The following is a 26,698-nucleotide window of genomic DNA, read 5'->3' as shown; positions in this document are numbered from 1 at the left end:
GGGGGGCGGTAGGATTTTTGCCCGAGTACAGAGGCATACATATATTTATGAGCCTGTTGGTGATAAGGAGCTTGACATGAAAAATATTTACATTACGAGTTCTTTTTCACCGAAATATCTAAAGTAAAAACAGTTAGTTGAGCAAACCAATCCGAGACATGTTTGGTGGACATGCTATCCTTATCGATTCTTTTATAATGTCTACTGTTTGATGTAATTTTCTCATAGATAAGGGCAGCAATGTATAATATTTTCCAATATTTTATGTAATATCACTTAAAATACTACTATTAACTCTTGAATTCGACTACAGTAAAAAAAGGTGAGTCCCGACCCTTTCTATGTCCAAATGTATCAATCATCGCATTCATGTCACTTTTCAAAACTTCGTTTGAAAATTTCCTCTCGATGCTAAGTAGTGCCAATATGAATCTCTCAGCAGTTCTTGGTCCATGGTTGATCTGAGATATGTTTTCAGCCGTCGAAGGCCACTCTGCTGAGCAAGATGTTGTCATCTTTCAGCTGAGCAAGATGTTGCTGGAATCGTTGCTGGCAATGATGTTGTTTCATACAGGAATGGCAGTACTTGATTGCTGCATTTTCACCATACGATTCAGAAGCGCTTTGCTTCTTGTAATTTTCAAAAACCATCTTGTCATTTTTTAAGGCACTTTTGGTCGATTTGATAATGCAACGATATTGACTCGTAGCTTTCAGTCTTTGGGTTATTTGAAGTCATTTCTGCCCGACTATTTGCGGATAATTTTTGAAAATTTGCCCGACTGACATGGTTTTTCGAAAACTGACATTTTTCCTCCGCAGAGGATAAGCAGGAACTTCTCTTGATTTAACCCCCATTTTACCCCCAAAACAGCGGCAGATCCCCGTTTACCATCACAATTCAGTATCACCAGTTGATAAAGAATTCGAAAATGGTAATCAAAATTTCCCCGCCCCAAAGTGGTACTTCCCGCCATTTCCGTTAGGGTTGCACTCACTGATCGCACTGTACACAATGCAACTCAATGAGCAAATTCTCAAAGTCAAAGGGCAAAACATTGATGATAAATTTTGTGTCGATAGGGAAGCATCAAACAGTAAGTAGTCTATTTGCCACTATTGTTTCTTTGTATCATTACAAAACCTACAGTAGCACGATAAAATGGCTTCTCGTTATCTATTGCGTCGTGTTAAAACCGATCTTTTGATGAACTTGGTACGTGCTAATATATAACCCTAGGATTGGACCGTGGTGTGGCCGTGCCCAATATAACCTCAGATTGAACCCCGGCCCCAACATCACTTAGCCTTTGCACAGGGTCATGGCATTCTCATTTATAACACTTTCTTATTTCCTTTCCTGATCAAAGTTCACCTAAGGGCTTACTGGATATTCAATACCTGTCAATAATTTCTTTGGTGAAGCTAGTTTCAATTCGATGCATTACATCAAAACTTAAACATGTACACCTTTTTATGGCTGCAGTTGGAAGTTTATAGTTCTGACTCACCAAAGAACAATCTTAATGTAGTGTTATGTCTGTACAGTCATCATCATAATCACCATTATCATGAAATAAACATTTAACAATCCTTTTGGATCGATACCAATGTCTGCAATGTCAGCTACAACATTAAAATTTACTGAGGTTATTTCGACTTTTACTATAAAAAGAATTCAAATTTATCTGTGTCACAAATTGTCTGGCAGGCTGGAATGATTGAACAAAAAATGAAAACCTTATTAGGGAAAATTGATCACTCATAAAATAATTTTAAAAGAGCTCTATTGTTTTGCAATAAAGTGGTGGAGGGGGGGGGGGGGCTTGTAGAAAGTGGGGGAGAAATGTATTTAATAGTCATTGGAAATGTCATTTTATGAGCAGGGCTAAGGGCAGATCCTCTAGGAACACCTGAGAGCACATTACAAGGATATGATTTTTCTCTATCTATTATATCTCTTTAGGTCTTTTAGAAAACTTTAAATCCACAGGATAATTTCTCCCCAAATACCATAACTACAAAGTTTTAGCAATAATTTACTGCAAGAAGCCTTAGAAGGTCAAATAATATAATGTTCATCTTTCTTCTGGAATTGACAGATTCTTGACAACTTTTTACAAACATCAACATATGGGAGGTACACTAATATTTTTCTTATGGAATCCATGTCGCTTGTCTGCTTTTATTTGGAAGGTTTCTAAATGGAGTTGGGATATTAAACAAAACAATATAGAAATGCTTTGTTTTTTAATTATTTTCCTTTTAACATTTATTGGAATAAGAAATTTTGACTGTACTAATGCGAAAAAGGTGTCTGGGGTTTGCCAAAGGTGGACAAAGGCAATACATCTAGGATATGACAGATTACAACAGAAGTTTAACCAACACCCAGGGCCGTAGAGAGGGGCAGAGGGGCAAATTGCATCAGGGCCCTGAGATTCTAAGGACCTCATAAAGTAATGAATAAAGGAACCAAACATAACATAAATATACCCAAAAATGGTAAAAAGTTTTGAGCAAATACAATAACATGACTGCAAGAAACATCCTGAAATGTATTTCCAGCTTATTGAAAGGGCATGGTTCTAAAAATTTTCTGCTTGCTTAACTCACAGGGGCTTCCTTTTGTACTGCTGCCTCCAAAACTTCTTAGCAGCCCTACCAACACCTGTCATAAAATATTTAGTGGATTGGGTTGCTTTTGCTTTGATAGAAACCTGGCTTTAAATAGCCCCAAGAAGTATTTAATAATATTAAGATTTGTGGAGCTGGAAATTTTCCTTAGAATAAGCTCTGATTATTTCTTGTTTAGTTGTGTTTTCTCAGTTTTGCATTCCTCATATCAAGTGTGTGGCCTATGTGCAAGGGCAGCTTTTCTATGGTTTTCACTTTAACGAAGCTTAGAGAATGAAGTATGCATCTCATAAGGTAACTGGGTGTAGGATGGTACAACTGCATGTGACCATAGGATGATACTTGCAATGAGAAATTGATTATTTTCTCTTGTCTAATTGCTAATAATCTTCCAATGTAAAATAAATTTATGTTAGCTAAAGCTATTTTTTGGAATCAAAATTGAAAAGTTAGGAACAAAGAGAATTCATGATACTTTGGAGAATAAAGTTGTGTCCTTTTCAGAAATATGTTAAATTTCCCACATTTAAAAAATTTTGGAAAAACTAAAAGCAAATTTGCTACAACACAAAGAAACATCCCCTTTTAACTGACTTCTTTCTTTTTACACAGACAAAATCTTAAACCTGTTGCCAATTATTTATCTGGTAATTCTCTTGCCACACCACACCCCTACCCTAAATTTCTACCCTAAATTATCATATACCTTAACATTTTTTTCTTTAAAAAGTTTAGCACTTTTTGTGAATGCATACTAGTCATTTCCTTTGATGACCAACCCTAATTTTGATTTTGATATGCAAGCGTATGTTAAACTTATGGTTTGATGGCTTTAAATTTCTCTTTCTTATCAACTTTTTGTAATTGAATTGAATGTTATTTAGTTGGTCATCCCAGTGCTTTTACTAAAAAAGTCTGCAAGAAGGGCCCATTTTTTTCGTTATGTATCAGAGAACTTGTTGATGGTCACAAATTTCCCAGAACATTCTAGCATGTTGCTATAGTTCTTGAGTATGATCCACTGATTTCCCAAGCTCATTAACATTTCAAGTCTCTTAATAGCCTCTGACCAAATGCACTTTTTTGACAGCCAAATGCAGTTTTTGCTAAGATATTCAATTTGCTAGGATCCAGTTTAAATACCCTTAAATTAGGTGAAAACAGTACCTTTATATGGTATCTTTATATGATATGTGATGTGTATATGATACCATGGAATAATGGTGTCTAATAGTACAAAGATAAAGTTGTTGTTGCAATATTTCTATTTAAGTTCAATTAAATCAATTCAATTAAAAGAAATATTTATCAAGTTCTGCAAAACGTTTATTTCTTTAGTAGCCAAAGTCGCTTGCAAAAGTCCTTCTGCTAAAAAGTTGATTATTTTTCAGGACTTACATAAAAGTTGAGACGATTTTGCAAATCAACGACTGTCAGAAATGAATTTTTATAGACTGAGAACCTCTTCATTAACCTGCTTGCGTCACAACCTACGATTTGGGAACTTTAGAAACTACTCTAAAGCAAATTATACAGCTACATCAAAATTTTCGCAAAGTAAGGTTGGCGACTTCACACAGGACAGTCCTCATCACGAGAATGCATTTTTATCAGACCAGTTTCTTATACGGAATATGCAACGTATAATGCCGACTGAGATTTTCACTGCAATAAAAAGTGATTTGGTTAGGTTTGGTAATCGTGTAAGCTCAGACATATGGAAGTTGGGACAAGAGTGTGCTGTAAATGAGCCATATTTACATAAAACATCGGCATGGGGAAAGAAGGTTGACGAAATTGTTACCTGTAATGCATGGAAACAGCAAAAACGAATTTCAGCCGAAGAAGGGCTAGTGGCTATTGCTTATGAGAGAGAGTTCCTTGAATTTAGCCGGCTTTATCAGGTGATAAAATTGTTTATGTACTCGCCATCTTCTGGGTTGTATTCATGCCCCCTTGCAATGACAGATGGAGCGGCGAAGACTTTTGAAGCGAATGATTTACTGCCGTCATATCAGAATGTGTTCTCTCACTTGACTACCAGGGACCCTGAAAAATTTTGGACTTCAGGGCAATGGATGACAGAAAAACGCGGTGGATCTGACGTTGCTAAAGGGACTGAGACCATAGCTATTCCAGTCTCTGGAGACAAGAATTTGTATAGTTTATATGGTTACAAGTGGTTTTCGTCGGCAACAGATTCAGATATTGCCTTAACGTTGGGGCGTGTTGCTGACAGTAAGGGAAGCGTAGTACCAGGCACAGATGGCATCACGATGTTCCTGATAAAAACGAGAAATGACGACGGGAAGCTAAATGGTATTGAGGTAATGAAGCTTAAGAATAAACTTGGAACAAGGCAACTTCCCACAGGTGAGTTGCTTATAGATGGGGCGTTAGCTGAGAAAATTTCAGACCCAGGTCGTGGCATTTCTTGCATCTCTAGTATGCTGAAAATTACCAGGCTGCATAATGTAATATCGAGCGTCGCGGGGCCGAGAAAACTGATAAATCTTGCTCGCGATTATGCTCGAAGACGTGAAGCCTTTGGACAGGTCATAGCTAACCATCCTTTGCATTTGAAGACATTGGCGAAAATGGAGGCAGAGACACGTGGCTGTACTGCTCTTATGCTAGATCTTGCACTTAAGCTAGGTCTTGAGGACTGTAGGTCTATTCCAGATGAAGATGCACTTTTACTACGTTTGATGATGCCTGTCGCAAAAATGTACACCGCCAAACGATCTGTCGAATTGGTTTCAGAGGGTCTTGAGTGTTTTGGTGGACAAGGGTACATCGAGGATACAGGTCTTCCGGGGTTTTTGAGAGATGCACAAGTTCTCCCTATATGGGAAGGTACTTCGTCTGTGATGTCTCTAGACGTTCTAAGGGCCATTCATAAAACAAATGGTGAGGCGCTGGTTGCCTTGCAAAGCTATGTGTCACGTGTTACTAAAAATGCTTCTCAAAATACAAAATTGAGAGACAGCTGCACACAATTAGAGAGTTTCTCGCACAGTCTGTTTGACTTTGTTGCACGCGAACCTAGTAAGGTACAAATCGCAGCACGAGATTTTGCCTATAGTTTGGCACATATTTATATTGCATCACTGCTTGTAGAACATGCTTGTAAAAGTGGAGACGAGATAGATGTTTTTACTGTTAGGAGTTGGATGCAGAGAGACATTGTTCCTGTTGTCACTCAGAATAGACAAGGGTCCTATGACGTCGATATTTCCGCCTACAAAGCTTTCGTATATGAAGGCTATGATGAAGAAAATTTGATCGCTTCAACATTTATAAGATGATAAGGATTAACAATCTCTTTTGCTTTGCAAACTATTTTTATTGCAATTTTTGTTGTTTCGTCACGTTCTCTGTTTGGTGTGGTTTACTTATAAATTGCCAAATTTTCTGAAATCGAGAATAAATAACAATATAAATTAAAGTTATGGAGATTGATGGTGCGTATTTACACAAGAAATAAAATGCTAACTTGCTTAATGACAATCTGTCGCCTTTTTATCTGCGCAATTAAAAAAATTGAACCTCAATATTCAATATTTAAGTTGAAGTTGATGTAGACTATGACTTTTCAGCAGTTTTCTTTGATCAATGTTTGCGTTTCAAGGGATTTTCTCTATAACAGCTCCAGTTTACAACTGTTTTGCAAAACTGTCAGCCTGGTCACATATCTCGCTTGCAAAGCTAATCATTTTATCTGCGGGGCGCGGCTAATAATCTCCATTGCTGTAGAATATTAAGAAAATATTGACATACTTTGTAGCATAAAAGCAAAGCTTTCGCTTCTGGAGCTTTGTGACAGGTTGACTGTGGCTGATGTGACCGAGTTCTTTGCTGTCAAGACAGCTTTCTTTATGAAACGTTGTCTCAAATTGGCACTGAGAGACATTGGGACACATGAGAGACATTCCAAAGCCACATTTATTGGACAGCAGGCACATGTTTATAACTTGAAGGAAAAGATTGCTTCAATAAAACTTTCAAGTAGAGCAGAGAGACTTTTGTGGAGTATGGGCTGTCTGGTAGAATCATGAAGTCTAGTTGTTTTCAAACTTCTCCTTGAAGAGCGTTTAGCAGAAGTGTCACAGGCATGAAAGTCTTTCAATACAACTCGTCGAACTGCATTGGTGTAACTCCTGTTTTCGTTGAGAACAATGACATAATGCGAAGTACAGCTACTGCTGTGGCTGTAATTGCATTATTTGCTTCAATCTTCACCGTCACACTAAATGCCCTGGTTCTATTCGTCTTTTATCGCTTAAAGCAGTTGCAGACGCCTTCCAGTATCCTTATCGTTAACATGTGCATTGCAGACTTTCTCACTGGCTGCATTTCAGAACCTTTATTTCTCTCGGCACGGCTTCTTGAGCTCTATGACACTGACAAGTGCTCTGTAAAACAGGCCGGGCTGTTCTTCGGCTATCTCTTTAGTGGAATTTCGTTTATTACCCTGTGCTTTATAAGTATCGAACGGTGGTACGCGGTTTCTGTACCTTTCAAATACGAGTCTAGATTCACTTACAGAAACTGCATTATTATGGTCTTGGTTGCTTATATGGTTTCAATTGTTTTAACTAGCCTTCGATTAGCTGAGACTTTTCCACCAAAGATTTTCTACCAGTTATTCGCTTTTTTTCTGGTATCGTTAACTATAATATCTTCTTTATGTTACGTAAAGATTTACAAGATAGCAAAAGATCACGAAAGAAGAATACACTCTCTGAAATTTATTTGTTACGAAAATAACAGTGGAGCAAAGAAGAAATGCACGGGGCTAAAATTCTCTTCGGAGGGACTTCGTCGCAAGTTGAACTTGAGCACTAGAGCATCAGTGGTAAAGGAAAGTCGCAAATCCAAAATAGTTATAATAATAGTTTTTTTGCTTGTTGCTAGCTATTCTCCAAAGATAATGATTATGCTTGATGCATTTGTCGTTTATAATGACTCGAAGGTATCATACGTCGCTCTAAAATGGGCAGAGGTAATATTTTTTCTAAGCAGCTGTTTTAACCCTGTCCTTTATTGTCTGAGAATATCCTGTGTAAAGGAAGAAATATCGAGGCTATGCAACAACTGGACGTCTCGTTTGCGTGGTCGCTGCCAAAGAGTTCGAAGTTGGCGATGACGCTGCCGTCATGGGCTATGATGAACTTTTTTTGAAGACGATGAACTTTTTATCCTGAAGTCAGCAAACCCGTATTAATGTTTTGTTTTGACTGTTCACCTGAAGTATTTATAAGTGCGATTAATGTTACCGGTGGTAACGGAAAAATCCGTATTGCACTCAAATTTAAAATAACATGAGGCGAGTAATTAGAAAGGCACTCTAATAAGAGTTGGCTAATTAGTGTTTTAGAAATATTTATTTCAATTGTTGGAGGTATACATATCTAATGTTAGATGCAGTATAGTTTGCACCGGGGCCTGTCAAAGCTTAACTATCTCGAATCAGGCCTGCAGCAAAAACTGTAAATTATTGACAACAGGTTTTAGTTATGGTTACAACCAGCAGCTAAGACCATTGACAAAAAGTTTTCATCTCTGCTAGTGTTAAAGAGCTCGCTCGTTCTGTGGATAATGGCTTAATTTCTCCAATTTAAGAATTTGCATGTCCTCCTGCTGCTGATGTAGAGGCCGCAAAGGCCGCTTTCCTCTTTCTTCAAAAACGCGGAGAAAAAATTAAGTTGCGGTCAAAGTAAATGTCCAACCGACAGGAACGTCATTTCGAGAGAGACAAGTTTGTAACAGAAGGTAATTGAGATATAGGGTTGACTGTTATTCCAAATATAAATCAATGGATATTAAATCGAAATTGAATTAAAAGTAGGACGATAAAATACATAAGATAGTGGAATATTGAAATCTAAATACATTTGGGTATTTTCGTGTAAATTTATGCAATTTGCTATATATAATTGACATCGAATTTTGCTGTAAAATTTTTCTTGTTTTTTTTGGAATTATTTTGTCTTAAGTGCACCCCCTGCATACCGAGGACGTAAGTGAGTGTTACGTCATCAGATAATATCTGGATCCGAGCGGCAACGCGTTATCAGATTTGTAGGACATTGAAAAGTTTCTATTCTGGAGAGCAAAATGAAGATTCTCGTTCTTAAATGGGAATACATGTCTACAAATAAAGAAATTTACACATTTAGAGACATGATATACGTTGGGGCGGGGCCTGATTCCTTTTTGCCAAACCTGATTTCCACGATTTCAAGTTTCGGCTTGCAAACTTTTTCTCCGTGTCAATCTGTAATAATTGTATTTGTAACGTACCTTTATTAGATCCAGTTACCTTACTAGCACGCGTTGTTTGATTGAATGAATTATATTGAATTTAATTGTTTCTTTTTCAATATACAATTGACATCCGCTATCCCAAACCTCAAGGAAGCCGAATTTTGTTGGAGATAGCTAATCCTCAAAATGACAGATGACCAATCAAAATCTGACAATTTCTAGGTTTTAGATTACTTACATTAGATGAGGGCGGTTGAGATAATGTATCATAGCATAGGTTTTTTGTTACGCCTGAAACATTGCAAAGCATTTAAGTAGAAAATGTTATCCCATGGTCACAAGATTCGATGTCGCCTTTAGCTGGAAACAGCGCCGTGGAGACAGGCTCGTCCTGTACAAGTTTTTATTCTTACGTAAGCCGTGTAGCGACAAACGTTGCTCCTCTGTTTAACTTAGAGGTACAGGCTGTGGCGTTGTCTAGGGCTCGATTTTGACAATATTTTAATAAATACTTTATATCATCAAATCGAACGATGAATGTGTATTCATGTTATGTTCAATTAAGAAATTATCTACCTCTGGTAACAATCTGAGATACGCAACCATGTCCCAGATAAACATGCCTAACTATTTCTGATCAAACCGCGTTAGATTTTTGAAAAGCGCATTATCTACCGCAATTTCTCAATTGTACCATTTTCAGAATGGCACCTATTCCGTGATTGTGCCAGTTTCCGGTCTCCGCTAAATTTTGAGCTGTGTCAATTTCAGAAATGTCCCATTTTCAGATTTGCGCCAATTTTGGATCTGCGCATATGTCGAAACAGTGCCATTTTGGCTAGGACCTAATGATAAACTTTATAGGTTTACTATCAGGTCCACCATAAGAGATGTCTCAAAGATCATTACGTCACATTCGCAGTCGAAGGTAGCATGTCTCTTTTTTCTTTAGGTTTTTGATTTCTTTATCGTAAACTGAATGTCGAACATAAACAAGCAGAAAATCTGTTTATCAATATGCTTTTTGCACTAATAACTGCTATATAAGTTAAATGATGACAAAAGAGAATAAATGATATTAGCATCAGTAGGACTAGTATGAACGGAAAACTTGCACCTTTTTTTAAGTATGTTGAAACAACGTTAAGTTTAGCAAGTAGCAAGTCTTGATCGTGCAGAAAGTCTGGAGCCAATGGTATTGATGGAAAGGCGTTGAAGGGCAGTCAAATCAAGACCACGTGAAGGCGCGATTAAACGGCTGAGTTCACCTCAGACATCTGGAGCACCTGAGCCTGCAGCCAATGTCATTTTTACCCTACGTCTTTAAACGATTTCATGTCATTGCTCAAGGGCAATAGAAGCTAGCCAAATATAACGCACGCTTCCATCTAGTGCTTTCCAGCACATTTCTTGTTTCCAGTGTTGCCACCTTTCTCAGACGCCTACGTATGATTTCAGACTGGGTAATAAGATATTTTATCAATATTTCCATTTCTTGTTGCAAATGTGACGTTCTGTTTAGCCTTTCTAGCTAATACACCTGTTGATTTAAAATATGACTGTTCGATAATACGAAAAAACGACTTCCTTTTTCTAAACTGTTTGGGAAGCATGCGAATCCTATTCTAAAGATCACGTGATACTCTGGTTCTTTGGATTCCGAATTTCCCATCTCATTTTACACTTTTGAACACAAACCTGCGTTAGAACCCACTACTGTTTTCCTAAGACCTATTTTATGCTATTTCTAACTTTCTTAATGACGAAAATTTTAATGTCTTCAATAATTGAATGTTGAATTAATTTTGTAGCAAAGACTATAGTCATAGGAGACATAGGGACTGAGAGCACTGAAGCCATCCTAATCAGGCAAAATTTATCACATTTCAGGCTCATTCGTACAGCTCTATACAGCAAGCATATTAAGCAAAATCCGTAGTATTTTATTGGGCACACCCCCTCCTCCCCTTTATTTTAAGCCTTGGCTACGACTTTGTTAAAGACGACATTCGTCTGCTTATTAAACCACTAATTTTACTGAATATTCCTTTCAAGTGTATAAAACTAGCTATGTAGTTGTGGCTCTGCGGTATTAACATATTTAGCAGTACCTATTTCAATTCTACTGGAATAATTGTTTTGTCACATTCAAGAGAAGTGTCTTTCCTGTACAACTTCACAGTCAAATTTCATTTTGGTTTAAAATGAGATCTACGTTCATTGATAGGTTTGGAGCTTATGTTTCCATACCAGTATTGTACCATTAAGTTCTTGGCGGGGCTTGAAAAGTTAAGTACATATTTAAAATGACTGAAGATTTATCAACTAGATTCTCCGCTTTTCAAGATTTAATATAATATAATAACGATGAATGTAATTAGATTGTACCAGGAAAAAAAATTGATTAAATTAATAAACGACGTTTCGAGCATAGCCCGTAATCAATCTTTAGTATATTTCTAATATATATGATATAAATAAGTGACCTTTTATTCGATTTTAAACACTTAAAACTTTTGATAAACATTTTCGTTGTTTTTTGTGTAGAACAGTAAAAACTGGCACTGCATTTCAAAAATTGTTCATTATTTCAAACGTTCAATATTTTAAAAGCTTACACTAATTGTGGTGTGTAAAGGCTATGGATCGGACATTTTAATAAAATACTGTAATGAATTTTTGGTCCTAGTTAGAATTTTATTTGGCACACCACCCCAACCTACAGGTCTTTTATTGCCCCCAACTTTGAAATTTGAAAAATCTCCTAATGTGGAAAATGGCTACAAAACCATTAAAAACGATTCATATAAGCTCCTAAATTACGCATACTTGTATATAAGCTTCTAAAATCAAGACTGGAAAATGCATCAAGCTACCTTTGGGCAGCAAGATTCGTGATTAACTCTCCGTATGTATTCTTGATGAACTACTCAATGGTGCAACTTACCTTTTCAGTGCCTAATTTAGTGTGGTCTTGTACACTAATAGTGGTTTTGAAAATTCAAATTGTGGTCTTGAGATCAGGAATTAGTGGGAGGATTGTCTCGCTAAGCGTTATGTTTATTAAAAAATCTTAAAAGTAAATGTAAATTCAAGTTCTCCTTGAGGTGTTTTTTCACATCATATTCTAATCATTTTATGTCTCAGAAATGCATTTTTAGCCAATCTAGGGCATTCAGTTTAAAAATTTTCTGGGCCCCCCTAGAGGGGCCTAAACATTTTTAGGCATAATTAGTGGTATTGTAAAAGTCCCTTGAATTAGGCACTGAACCTTTTCTTATCCTTTGTATTGTCAAAAAAAACATGTTTAAGAACAAATAGCTTGGCATTTCTTACAATCACTAAACCAGCTAGCTAAAATTGGATGAGAAGATTGCAAACAGAGTTTTTCATGTCTTGCCTATTCCCCTACGAGCTCCGCGACAATACAGCAAAGTAAGCCATGCTTTTTTATTGTACATTTGCACCCCTAGGGATTATAATTGTTGCTTCGTATTCTGCACTGGCATTTGTTTCTTGTGGAAAGTTAGAAGGAAGCAAGACTGGAAGCATCTTTTAATCATTTGGAGAAATACGAAACTGTAAGTAAATAAATTAGCTTTAAGTACCTCTTGCTACTACTTACATGCTACATATTCTATTTGCGTACAAAGGTGTTCACACTGTGTGGAGCGTAAGGCCTTATGACTTTAAATACATGTGGCTAATACTATATAGAACTACTTATGTTCCAATATTTAGCTTCTTTTTACATGACAAAATAATTTTTAGTAAGGATTCAAACCTATTACTTCGCAGTTCCTCAGAAATGACTTTTCGTCCCACGGCGTCGTAAACTTCTTCGGTCTGCCATCCCTTGGTAAATTTTTTACTGATTTTGTACGGAAAATCTTGAAATTCAAGAACTGAGTTAAGAGAAGCGCTTGCTGATTTACTGATTTTGTACGGAAAATCTTGAAATTCAAGAACTGAGTTAAGAGAAGCGCTTGCAAATTGCTTTCTACTAAAATAAAGGAAATGGATTTTATGAAATTGCATCAATTGTCGGCTGCTCAATGAGTGCAGCTTTTCTGGTCTCATTGAGGTAAGACCAGAAAAGCTGCACTCATTGAGCAGCCGACAATTGATGCAATTTCATAAAATCCATTTCCTTTATTTTAGTAGAAAGCAATTTGCAAGCGCTTCTCTTAACTCAGTTCTTGAATTTCAAGAGCCTCCATGTTTTCGTCTCAAGGCCTATAGAAATTTTATGGTCGATGTTTTTTTAGTTCTCTGGCGTATGTAAAATGCTTCGAAACATCAACAATGTCTTGTGAAAGTTTCATGGAAATAGCTGCTGGACTTATTTAATGAGAAAGATTTTAAAACAGTCTATCCAAATTTGTTGCATGAAATGTCTTCGAAATTTCGAAGTGTGTCCCAATCAGGGCCGTAAATCCCGGGGGGGGGGGACGGGGAGGACTGGAGCTGAAAAATCTGGAGCAAAACGATTTTTTTGGAGAAATTACCATCATTTTCCTTGAAAGAAAGAAATCCCTGGTAGCCGGGTTAGAACCAAACTACGTTTTCTATGTTATTGTAACAAACCTCAGCCACTAAGGTTATTTTTGTAAGCAGAGTGGTTTTTATGATTTTTACAAGATAAATACTTACCGTTTTCTACCGTTTTTTACCGTTTTCTACTGTTTTCTACAGTTTATTTTTGAAAACAGAGTATGAAATAAAAAGAGAGCAATTTGTCATTTTTTTTGACCTATTTACTAACTTATTTACGTACATTTCTATTATTTGTCTATTATTTACTTTTATTTAGTAAATCACTTTTTGTATCATTAAAATGTATTCATTTTTTATATGTAAACATGGCCTACTGAAAACAGTCAAAATAAGGAAGACGCACATTTCTGTTCAGAAAGTAAATTTCTACCAATCAATACAACAGCGTCCCATATTTCCCTAGAGTCTGTCACTAAGATTTAAGCATGACTCTTCCCCTCCAAAAATTTCACCCAATAAACAATAATTTGTGTTCTTCTGAAAAACGCCGAACTTTCTATCCTGAGCGATTCTAGTATTTTATTAAATTTAGTCTGGATGATGCTTTTTAGCCTTTCTAGAAGGTAAAATTTCAAAAATTTTCTTCCGCGTCGGACCCAACCATGGTGGGTCCTCCTACGACAGTAAACTTGATTCTTGAGAAATCCAAAAATATTGACTTTTGCTTTTAAAGTAATTTGCCCCTCAACTGTTTCCATAACACATACCATAAATCCCTTGTGGCGCCATGACCCACTGCATACTTTATATTCATTCGCTCTGCTGACCCCCCCCCCCCCCCCCCCAATTCACATGACAGATTTACGGCCCTGGTCCCAATACTTTTTGAACGTAAGTGTAGATATGCACAGATAAGATTGGAAAGATAGAACAGTACATCATTGATTATCCGAACCTCGATTATCCGAACCTCGATTATCCGAACCTCGATTATCCGAACCTCGATTATCCGAACCTCGATTATCCGAACCTCGATTATCCGAACCTCGATTATCCGAACCTCGATTATCCGAACCTCGATTATCCGAACCTCGATTATCCGAACGCCGAAAGTTTTTACAATATCTTCTCGATTAACCAAATAAAATATCGTTGTCTGTTTAAATTTTTGCTCTATATTAAAGTCAAAACCAACGGAAACATCAAAATAACAGATCAGTTTTCACATTCGTGTTTACAATTACCAAAACTGGAAATCGAACAGGAATTTCAAAATCCATGAGTGTGACTATTATAATTGTGATCGCCCTGTCTTTGAGTTAGCATTTTGAGAGAATGTGATCATTTTAGTCTCAAATTTCGTCAATGTAATTACGCCTAAACATGGCTTCTTTTCGAAGAGAAATAAAAAAAGGAAGGCTTTGACGATTGAGCAGACATTGGACTGGAAGAAAAAGCTATTTTATTTCTGGACAACTGCTCAGCCCACCCAGAAGCCGAAGTTTTTATTTCAAATGATGGGAATTTCACAGCACGCTTTTTTCTCGGAAATATAACGGCTTTGATCCAGCTAATGGATCAAGGTGTTCTGGAGAGCAAGAAGCGAGTGTATCGCAAAAACCTCCTTCGTGACCTTATTTCAAAAAAGTCAAACGAAATGATACCATTCCTTAAAAAAATTAATATGTTGGATGTCATCAATCGTATTTCCATTGCGTGGGACCAGGTTGCATCAGACACCACCAGAAAGTCTTGGGGCATATTGATCCCTCTTCCTGTCCCTGATGTCAATGAAGGGGTGCTTGATGCGTCAGAAGAACTAATAGAACTTCTGATTGATTTCAATGTTGACTCTTCACAAAAGGACGTCCATGGTTTGAGAATGACGGCCCTGGATATTAGCACCTCAACGATGAAAGCATCATTGGATACGTCTCCAGGCCAGATGATGCAGAAAAGAGGGACAAGGATGTTGATGAAATTGAAATGGATGAAACAGCGTGTCCTGTAACTAATAAAATGGCCATGGATGCATGGCTCCGATTTCAGTCAGAAGCAACAGCTGTTAACACAACTATGTTTTTGCAGCTGCGCGAGCTTGCTGCTTAAAAGCAAAAAAATGACGGAAAGCAAACCAAAATTGAATCATTTTTTCAGAAAAAATAATTTTTCTATTGCTATTTTGTTCATTAACATTTGTCCATTGCCATTTATGAACAAAAACAGTTTTAGTTTTGTCGTCGGTTTTTCCCTCTGCCAAAGCTTTTAAATTTGCATTCCGTTTAAGCACCCCGTGACTATTCGTAGTGATAACAATAAACTTCATAGCAAGATTAGTAGCTAAAATTTTCCTCCTCGGTTATCCGAATTTTTGGCGTATCCGAACAGCTCTGCAAAAATTGAGTTCAACCTGTTCGAATAATCGAGGATGTACTGTACCAGAGAAGAGATCAATAATTGCACTAGTCACCGACTATGCTGCTGTACTCCGGGTCTTTCCCAACCTTCAGTTATGTTGATGTTGATGAGGTATACAACTGATCCCACTTTTAACAATGGCCTCTTAGATATGCGCTATTTCATTAAAATTTTGTTATTATGTAATATCTTTAGTTCATGTAAACTTACAAAGGAAAGCCTGCATCCTGCCGATTCCGGAGAATGGGGCAAAGGAAGGGAGCGGTGATAGATTCTCACTGATGCAGTGCAGCAAGGGCTTGACGATAAGAGATGTTGTCAAGATTTAGACAACAAATACAGCGCCCCTTACGAGTTCCTCTTTACAATAAACATACTTGGACTACGTTATCGAATTGAAAGACTTGATCTTGTATAACAGAATTCGATATGCATAATTCACCAAGCTCAATACTACCTTAAGATTGTATGTTCTATTTGGATTGTATGTTTAGACTTCTTGATGACCTCTTGAACACTACCTCTATAATAGAAAAGTATATTTTTTCTTATTCATTTTTTAAGTTAATTTAACTGCTTTACTTTTTACAAGTCTCTATTCAGTACATGCTTTCCTAAAAATCAAGCCAATCTCACTATATCTTCAACAAAAACGTTGATTAACTCGAGGAGGGAAAAGGAGCTAGCACAGAACCTTGAGGTACTCCCACTTAAATTCAAGGCTCTTTCCATTCAATACTGCAGTTCCAAATTAGATAATCACGGGTTGCATAGCCCGGGAAGCACTTCCATAGCGAAGTAGACTTCCAAAGGAAGCTGAGACTAATCTGGTCAAAATTGAGCTATTTTAAGGAAAATATTGAATTGTAAATATATCAGTACAGCGTCTGAAATCTTTAAATTTCCACTTGCCTCGAATTTTTTCTGGAAGACGATGGTTTTGTTGAGACTTTTAATTGTAACTACATGGGGTCTGACCCTAAGGGCTCCCCCGACACAAAACATTCACTTCACATAAACCTAAATAGTTTATAATGAGAGACTAAAATCAATAATGGGTTCGGGGCCTAAAGTCCCATTTATCTGGCTGATTTGGAAGGATAAAGATATGAAAAATACAATATTTGCGCCACGATCTTATCACCTATGACTAGTCTTCCTCGCTCTCCTGCAGATGTAGTAGTTGTTCTCTCCATTGTCAAGAGAGAACTGTGCCGAGGAAATATAAATTTTTGGGCACAGTCCTACAACAAAATAGGATTTGTGGGCTCTTTGCTTTAGAGGATCAAAATGAATTTCAGGCCACTGAACTCTGAAACACACGTAGGATGCACGACTAAGTTTCACTTCGAGTTTCCCTTTTGCATTCATTGGGACTTTTCCCTTTCCAATAACGAGATTTTCTCAGAGCACTTATCTCGTTGAAATTAAGAGCATGTGCCATTTTTCGCTTTTCAGTGTAGCATGTCTAAAACTCTTACCATCAATTCAATATCTTAATTTCGTGAGTGCCTAGAATGACAAGGGGTGTGAAAGCCCTCTGTGATTTGTGTTTCCCAGGCTAACCGTGTGTTTTCTGAACGGCATGAAAAGTTTAATCCCCTTAGCAGAAATTCCCACAGTCTAGATTAGCAGTAAAATTAATTTTCGTCTGAATTATTCCCAAAGTTAAACTAACTCATCTCATTAAATAGAATTGTATGCCATTAATCGCTCGTGATCTTTCCTCTTTTAGAACAATAAGCCATGAAGTTCGACTGTATATCCTATTATCGAGGAATACACAATGCAAAAACAAAATTATGTCGCTAAAATATTTCGAGGCATATTCTGAGACATGTAGCAATTATCTCCGTTACTTAAAAACAGCTTTCAGGGAATGCAAGTCTTTCTCGGACGAGAAAACGAAAGTGCTCTGAGAATGTCGAACCTAATGGAGGAATCAAAGAGGCACAGGTGCCCTCCATAAAGAAAACATGGTCTTTTAACCCCAGTTATCCGAACAAATCACTGCTTACTCATTTGCTTATCTGATTGTGTTGAAGCTTCTCGTATTCAATTATAAAATAAGTTTTAACTTTTAAGTGATTAATCGCGAATCAATGTGTCATTAATATTCATTTGCAAGAAATAGTTTATGCATGACAGCAGCGGCCGTGATCAAAACAAAAGGGGCTTACAGAAAAAAGGGGTCGATGAAGCAGGTCAACCGAATTCCATCACATCCCAAAGCCCATGCAGAAGTCTACACAAAAGCTACCCTGGGTACCAGACCCACGTGAATCTGGTGTAAAGTATTGTAGACGGCTGCGGTGGCGAGACTAAATAATGGAGGCTCTGGCACCCAGGGTACAAAAAAGCGAAAAAGAGAGATGCAATCAGGAGGTTAGAAGCTTATGGATATGGGTTAAACTCTCACTTTTTCAGCAATTCATCCACAATGTTGGCAAACATTGTGGATATTTTCTAAAGATCTCTCAGGATCTCAATCGCAGAAAACTAGAGATTTAATCAATATTATTTGTAGACCAAGTTTTAGGCTTTATGATTAATACCTCTTTCAACACACATCATTCTGGCTAGTTTTACTATAGTCACGCGGGTATATGGCCAACAGAATCTTAACAGTACATAAAAAAGAATTCTTTCTTGGAGGCATTTGTCATTTATCTTTGAAAAATCACAGCTAATGATATCTATTAGAAACTGGAAGGTGTAATGTTGGATTCGAGTTAGTTATAAATTGAAGAAGCCTGCTCAGAATTCTTTGCAAAAGAGCTATTCATGACAGAATTTAAAAAAGGATCTTATAAGCAGATAGTCATAAATCAAAAATGTTTTTAATTATTCGAAAAGTTAAAAGTTAATTTAAAAATCTGCTTTTTAATGATTTTTTGCAAATAGTTAAAAAATAGATGATAAATTAAAACTAATTTCAAAATATACTTTGACAGTAAAAAATATCTCCTTGTATAATTCTTTCTTTAAAATGATAATTATTAACTTATCTAGGTTTAAAGGTTTTAATTTCTACATCTCAGTTTTAGCAGTTAGAAAAAAATTTTCTGAGAATTTCATTTTTGAGTAAGGTATCTTTATATTTGATATTTCATCAAAACGAGAACATTATAAAAAACGTGAAATAATTCATATTTTGGAGTCTCTTGTTTTCGTAGCAACCATTGAAAAAGTTTCTTATGAGCATTAAATAAACTTGTAAAACAGTATTATGTGAGATTTTTTTGACACAACATAAGACATTCAGCATGTTACGTTCCAATGAACTTTGAATGAAAAACGTCATAAAATTCATTGTTTTGGGATATTTATTAGTTATCAATATGCTTTTCCTGAGCACAGTCCCTTAACATAGTGTTTTGATATTTCTTCTTGGAATTTTTTATTAGATTTAGTACCTTCATGTTTCAATAAAACATTTTAATGCGCATTTACATTTTCTGGATGCAATTGCTGAGAAATGTTTAGCAAACAAATTTTTGTTGCTTTTCAAAATGTTATAAACGTTTTTGTAACGCAGTTCTGTACATCATAAAAGACAGTTGTAGTGCTCTATGGAACTGATGGCAAAAAAGACCTTTGCTCGCTATTTTTCTTTTGCTTATTGCATTTGAATGAAGGATGAGATCTCAGGAACACAAAATCAGCTAGAGAACTGGTTTGGTTTGAAGGCTAAAAACGAGCCTGAGTGAATGTAGATACTTTCACATTGATCAAAGAATTTTAAGTTTGATGAAGCAAACAGTCTATAAACGTGCGTCATAAAACTGTGAATCTTTGCCAAATCTCGATACTACGTTCCGAACTTATCATCATTCAATATGGTATAAATGGGTTACGTTGCTTTTTTGCATATGAATTAAATTATCTCATCTTTATTGCTTCAAGAGTTGCATTTTCTATTTAGTTTCTGCTTGAATTTTGCTCGATGTAGACAAAGTATAAAATATGAGTAGACAAAGACCTTCACGCTCTATGAGTAGACAAAGTATAAAATATGCAAACTTACAGCAAAAAGTTTTCAGACAAAATGTGTTCTTGATTTTATTCTGAATAAATATATTAAACTTTCTAATTGAATGGTTCTTAATTAGATAATATTTATGTACAAATATACAATTTGTTCTTGAACTTGATTGTTCTTTCTGAGATATTGATTGACAATGAATATTCTGGGGGTAGGTTTCCTCTTTATCTTTCTCTCAATTCTTCGTTTCGGTGACATGCTTCATTGGTTTGTTGTAAACCATTTAGATGATAGCATCATCATTGCTTTTTTGATCTTCAGATGTCTTTGACTTTTTCATGAATGCAATGTTGTTTCACAACGGTTCACGGGCTCGTCTCTTGATCCTAGACAAGTTGATATGTGGATCAAAAATCCAAACAACTGCTCTTTATGGCTTCTGTGCCGAAATGATGTAGCCTCTGTACTTGGAAACATCAACATAAGCTTCCATCTGTACTCGATGAAGAGTCTGTTCTGGCCTTCTTTCCTTTTATTACCTCACAATCATCTTCAGCATCTTCTTCGTACTCATCTTCACATTTATCTAGCATATCTTTTAAAGAGCCTATGTAATACTTTGCGAGTCGAAGTGTCTCGATTTGCGTCAACTTCTGTTCTTCTTTATAAGGGGCTAGAAAAGAAGGAATAGAGTTTCGTAGTACATCAAAAGCACTGTTGAGGCGTGCTTGGCGCTCTCTCTCGCGCTCATTTCTTCTTAGCTGCCGCTGGCGTTTTAAAGATTCTGATGCAGCTGATCTTCCTTTGCGTGAAGTTGACGTAGTTAGCTGAACTTGCCGCGGAAAATCTGAAAAGAATCCAGCCTGGGATGTCTGCTGACTGTATCCTTGAAGATGAAGATTAAACTGGGTTTGGTATTGCAGCTGATTTGTTTGGTGCTGGTTCGGATCTAAGAAGAAGTTACTTTGAGCTGGATAAAACTCGAAATTGTTAAAGCTCGCTTGTACTGGTTCAGATTGGTGTTGGTTGTCTAGCAGCCAGGTATTCTGATAGGTCATGTTCATCATCTTGAACTCTGAAAAAAAATTATTTCTAGGTAAATCCAAGGCTAAATCAAGTAAGTTTATTTGCCAAGAAACATTGATGCAGCAAACAACAAACCCGTTGCCATTATAACTCTCTATTTAAGCAAAAATGTTTCTTCCTTCTTGAGTGATTTTTCCTAGCCTATTGTTTCTTTAAAGAAGAAATGTTAATGGCATAACACTACATTTAAAATGCACAAGGGTTTAGCAAAATGCTTTGGTGCGTTTTAGATGAAGAAAGAAACTTTAAATTTTTCAACTATCATGTCTCCTAAAGTCCGATTGCATCAATGTGGCGGTGAATTTCTGGCATGTATCTAACTAAGGAGGTTAAAGCAAAGTTGAAGAAACAATTGTGTGTTTGACCTTTTCTATAGCGTTACTTTTTGTCTCTTTCTTCTAACTGACAAGGTTAACAGTAAATGTTTTGCTAAATTTACCAGACAGATAAACATATGTTAATTGATTATCATTCTATATTTCAGAAACAAAAGTTTCTTGTATGCAGTTTCGCTCCTCTTAGCAACTTGTTCATTGCAGTCGTCATTGTGAAAACAAACAATGTTATCTTCTAATCAACATTCAATTAAACATCTTAACTGTATCAAAAGCAGGTTCACCATTCAAAATTTATAATTGAAAATAACAATAGCAATTAAAGTAGAAAAATGAAAGAGATAGTGTTAATTCAAATGTTGCTGTTTATCATTGCATTTAGATCGGACTGACATACCTTGATTACTTTCTTCTCTTATCTACTCTCGAGCAGTGCCTCTTGTCTTTTGCCAGCCCTCTCTCTGCGCAGCCTTTTATAGGCAGCAAAGCTGAGAAAATTCAAACGAGTAAATCGCCTGTAACAAAAGATTGTTCATTTTTTCGTACAAATGCTCACCTCTTGAAAAGGTGACGATCATATGCAATGTACACTGCTAAACAAAGGAATGCAAATCCCTTTTGTTAGTTCACGACCAGTTGATCGATGGTGCTTTTAACTGATTGCTTTCACAAAGAGAAAACAAAAGACCTATTAATTAGAATAGAAGCGAAAATTTGCTTACAATGCTTGAGATCAAAAGCAAGACAGCATCTATCTCTAGTGTAGGAATTTTTCATTTTACACGAGTGCGAGATACTCGTAAGCTTTTCACGTCAAGTAGAACTTAGCATTGATAAATGAAGATATTACGTTGCTCTATTTCCAAACAGACCTATGATCTGTTGATGACTACCTTTAAGATACAATTAAACGACACTTAAATCGCTCAGTAATTCTAGCCAATCAAGCATTGTCTATTTTGTAAGGATAATACCAGATGGTTTGCACAAGGCTGGAGGAGAGTCTAATGTATTCATAATTCTGAGAAAAATCGGGCTTTGGGTACGAAAAAGGCTGCATATGTTTCCAATCTGGACATTGCCATGCTTTAGGGTTTAAGAAATAATCCTCTTGCGTAAATTCCGCAATATCTCGATTTCTTAACATATGTCGTAATATTCTGCTCAAATTCTCTACGCAAACATAATCTTCTTCCTCAAAGTTGCTTTCCATGCGTTCACTCATTTTCAAAGGCAGAAATATCTCTGCATGCTTTTCTTTCACATTTATCACTGCATTACCTGATATGAGGAAGTCTATTTTTGAGTTTGAAGGAATACTGTGTTGAACAAATTGACTCTAGGCTCATCGTTCGGTATCAATGTGCTGATTCTTATAAGTTGTATCATAGTGTTTCTTCCTTTTAATTGGCTCATCAAGTGTTGAAAGAATTATTTACTTCGCAATCAAAGAATGTGACTTTTCTTATACAGTGCTTTCTTAAAGACTTTCACTAGACAGGTAATGATGATGACTAAAGGCAAATATTTTAAGGTGCAATAAGGCTTGCATTTGATGCATATAAGGAATATATTTGCCAGGGCCAAGATCTCACCTATCCAGTTCCATTGAGACGTCTTCTTAACGTTGGCTGAATATTCAATAGTTTCTTGTCACATTTCTTCTACAGTCTTTTTCTTCTTGTAAACATTAAAAAAAGACACAAATATTCAAGCAATGTGTTGTGTTGCTAGTAACATTTCCATTCTAACAATGTCACATAAAAGTTTTGATTTAGCTGGCAATCGACTCCGATAGTAATGTTAACAAAAGATTTTGTTCTTATAAGTTCTAGATAAGGACATGAAAGCCACCTCTATATGTTTATGAAATCTAAAATCTACTTTTATCTCAGGAGAACCGTATTTGAATATGTTTCAACAGTTTCATGGATGCAAGAACCTCTCTAGTCATTATCACCTCTTCCAGATACCTTTTTTCTCTTTTCTGATTCGTTTTATCAAAGTGGCAGAAAAGATCAAAATGATAAAATGAAAATTACTTAAAAATAATTGAAGCGTAAAGTGCACTATGATTGATAATGTAACAAGTTCAAACCATTGATATGCGTGAGTCAAATTTAAGAATCAGATTGTATATTGATGACTTGATATTTGAAAAAATCATGAAACAGAATTTTGTGACTATTTTTTGTGGCATTCTGTAAAATTCAATAAACTCATTGGTATGGATCAATTTTCATTGATTTTGCCTCTTTTCTTTTATATCACAGCCAGTTTTGTACTACAGAACCGTGACTCCATGAACTTTTATTTCAATAACTCTGCTCGTTGGCTATTCCAGAGGAAAAGTCAAATACTAGATAATCTGAGCTTTTTATTGTTTCATTGCGTGAGTATTTATGTTCTTAGGCAATGTACAGTTCCTTCTGAGGTACAGATATTGGAAATATATACGATTTATAAGGTATGAAATTCAAAATAAAATTAAGCCTTACATAACATGTTTAGCACGTTCAACTATTCAGTGCTGCAATCAAAAAAGCCTTTTTTAAAAGAGAAGAAACATGTTTTTGTCACAATTCTCAAAAGATGTGGTAAAATTTTTCAGAGACATAAACTGATTTTGCTATTTGAAAAAAAGATAAGAAATAGCACATTAATAAAGCCTGCATTGAATAACTAGACCGGAAAAGGATTCGTCTTTAGCGATTATGTATCGATTCCATTAATAAACTTGTAGTTTGATATAAAGGAGAATCTTACTGCTTCACTGGTACGTCCACCTGCATCTATCAGTGATAAAACTTGCCAAAAGACAAAAGAAACAATCAAATGACACATGGTTGTAGAAAACGACGAATTTCATCAGAAAACCCAGTGTCTGCAGCTTAATGGGAAATCACGCTGGTCTGTAAAGAGGCTGGCAAAGTTTGCACGCCCACATCTGGCTCTTCGCCGAAGGAGACCTTGTGGACCTCTTTCTATTAAGATTATAGCTAATAAAAACTCAAATAACAAGGCACTACTTAGATCTGTCTGCAACTGTTTTATATTATTATGGCCACATCACTAACGTCTTCATATCTTCATGAAACAAAATTTGTACCTCGGAGACAGGTTTGTAATCCCTATAAGATAGGCCTGCTCATTAAAATACTATTTTAGCGCTTTAATAAGATTATTGATTTCTTGCACGTCACTTCGACCATGGGTAGGAAAGAATCGAACTTTGGCTAGTATATGTTTGTGCACTAGGCTCTGTTCAAGTTTGAGGGTGAGGCTGAAGAGTTTGTTGTGCAGTAGCTTGTCATAATTTTTCACTACAAACGAGGATGTAATAAATTAGTTTTGTTTTTAGAGAAAAGCAAACTTCTGCTGAACAGGATTTTGCCAAAAAGGCAACATTTTGAAACCTCAGTGAGGGCTTGCTCCCCGTTGTGCACACGAGCATTAGCATGGGAAACTTATGCTGCAGTGCAAGGACCGAGATACCGTGGGGAGGGGGAGGGCGGGCAGGGGGTCCATAGCCCCCAAAAGCTTTAGGTAGTATAAGTGGAATACTTTTAATTTGTAAAATATGGCTGTTGTTACACTTATTTATCAGGGCTGAAACAAAAAGTTGTATTGCGGTCTTTGCTGCAGTGGAATGTTGCTTTTTGTCATTTTTTCATAACAGCATTCTATGAAAAATATTGCAAAGCAAGAGTGCTATGTTATCAATTATTTTAAAAACTAGGTTTATAAGGAAAGACAATGCAAGGACAGCTCAGTGCAAATATTCAATACGGGTACCTACACTTGAATTTTACACACTCATCTGAAAACATCGAATGCCATTAAGAATAGTTATTATCATTAAGTATAAAGCGTTTAGAAACCGAGCAAAAGCACAATATGAAAAGAGGAGAAAAAAGCGAGAAAATGTTATATATCCTATCCAGCATGCTTACAATATTTTTAGTTTCAAAGCAAAAGTTTCTTATGTAAATGAATGCATGTCTGGTGTTCGTAAACAAACTTTTGAAGTCTCTCTGCTACCTTAAGCAAGTTCTCTTTGTAGGTTATTAGCACTGTGAGATTTTACCGGCTACTGGTGCAGAATTCCCTCCTTCAAAACATTTCCCGATGGGACAAAGATGCTCTTGTTACATTTCTGCTTTGCAATATTTCTTACGAAATAAGAATACAGCTTTGGATAAGTTGGGAAAACAATTAATCATATTATTTGAAGATTTATGTTTTTGATTTTTCATTTTTACATACTTTGTGCAAGATATTAAGTAGCAAAATTGACATTTCTATTACATGTTTACTATCATAGTATCCTTCCTTATCAGAAAAGTCTGTCAGAAAAGACTAAATACTGGAATAAAATGATGATTTTGCAGAACTTTGACAAGCTGCTACGGACAAAATGTCAAAAGTGCAGTGATATTGGTATTTAGGGAATTTGCCGTCTCTTTGTTGATGATTCCCACCTTTCCAGTGCCACATAGGGTAAAAAACATCAGTCTTAACACTAGACATATAATTCTTAAGACATCAGCAGAAGTACGACAATGGAACACAATAGAATTCGCCATTGATAGCCGATAGAAAGATTTGGTAATAGATATTAGCACGTTACGTGCAAATGAGAAAAAATTACAATAAGTATTGAGGTGTTACGAGAAAACACCCCGAGATTTGCACAGCTGGTGTCAAGCGCCAATCCTTCAAATGCAAACATCGTTCCAGATATTGATCGTTATATCATTAGTTTAGGTAATAAAATTCCTTGTTTGCATCATCAATATATAAAAACATAAACAACCTTTGCATAATGTTTTATCATTTTAACATTATAGTTTGGAAATTCTCATCCACTTATAAAGCATTCTGTTTCGATGAGTAGGTCTTTGTCATGCTCCAAATCAGTATGCAACTAAACAGAAGTTTTAGCTGAGTACAAGGCTTTCTTCATAGCTGCATTTGAAAGGTAACAAGGCATTGAACAGTTTTTTGGAAGCAAACTTTTAGCAAAAAATATATCTAGTGCTAATATTTGATCGAGTTTAAAGAATAAGCAATTTTATCTCAGGCTATCGCAGGTGTTGCATTTTGGTTTTATGTTTTTTCTGTCTGTCACAATCTTCTGAAAGGGAAAGAAGTAATACAATATGGGGCTAGAAAATTTATTTGATAAGGCTCAAACGCCTTGGTTTTTTACTTGAATGGACCTTACCGTGGAATGGCAACCAATTAGAGTAAAAGAAATGATTCTAGAATTTCCCCAAAGACGTACGTAAATTTGATATCTTCAGATAGGTCTATTCAAGCACCTCTCTTTAAATAAACTTGGATTTCTTTTGTTCTACGCAACGATATATTCTCCTGGACTACCAGAATTGCCAAGTGGCCTGTGTAGTGAAACGAGAGGGATATTGAATGAAGCTGACGATAACATCAAACCAGGCAATGGGTATCA

The 26,698-nt window shown here is 36.1% G+C and overlaps 3 protein-coding genes across 3 annotated transcripts; 2 read left to right on the top strand and 1 right to left on the bottom strand.

Moving 5' to 3' along the window:
• The first annotated feature begins 962 nt into the window (after positions 1 to 962).
• LOC135684615 (acyl-CoA dehydrogenase family member 11) lies at positions 963 to 5,945 on the top strand. The gene is made up of 2 exons (XM_065200249.2): positions 963 to 1,097; positions 4,029 to 5,945. The coding sequence occupies exon 2, from the start codon at positions 4,077 to 4,079 to the stop codon at positions 5,943 to 5,945; it is 1,869 nt and encodes a 622-aa protein (XP_065056321.1). The 5' UTR covers positions 963 to 1,097; positions 4,029 to 4,076.
• An 806-nt stretch (positions 5,946 to 6,751) lies between these two features.
• LOC135684617 (melanopsin-A) lies at positions 6,752 to 18,707 on the top strand. The gene is made up of 2 exons (XM_089115622.1): positions 6,752 to 12,488; positions 16,018 to 18,707. Exon 1 carries the CDS (start codon positions 6,752 to 6,754, stop codon positions 7,784 to 7,786), a length of 1,035 nt encoding a protein of 344 aa, XP_088971748.1. The 3' UTR covers positions 7,787 to 12,488; positions 16,018 to 18,707.
• Positions 18,708 to 19,803: 1,096 nt separating this feature from the next.
• On the bottom strand, positions 19,804 to 22,976 carry LOC148957263 (uncharacterized). Its single transcript, XM_089115617.1, has 2 exons — positions 21,626 to 22,976; positions 19,804 to 20,882 (listed from the first exon to the last, which is right to left on the bottom strand). The coding sequence occupies exon 2, from the start codon at positions 20,872 to 20,874 to the stop codon at positions 20,284 to 20,286; it is 591 nt and encodes a 196-aa protein (XP_088971743.1). The 5' UTR covers positions 20,875 to 20,882; positions 21,626 to 22,976; the 3' UTR covers positions 19,804 to 20,283.
• Positions 22,977 to 26,698: the final 3,722 nt, after the last annotated feature.

The sequence above is a fragment of the Rhopilema esculentum genome, unplaced genomic scaffold, assembly GCF_057945365.1.
Source record: "Rhopilema esculentum isolate cy_ngs unplaced genomic scaffold, ASM5794536v1 HiC_scaffold_35, whole genome shotgun sequence".
Lineage (NCBI taxonomy): Eukaryota > Metazoa > Cnidaria > Scyphozoa > Rhizostomeae > Rhizostomatidae > Rhopilema > Rhopilema esculentum.
Note: the sequence above shows the minus strand (reverse complement) of the source record. Positions and strands in the feature narration are given on the sequence as shown.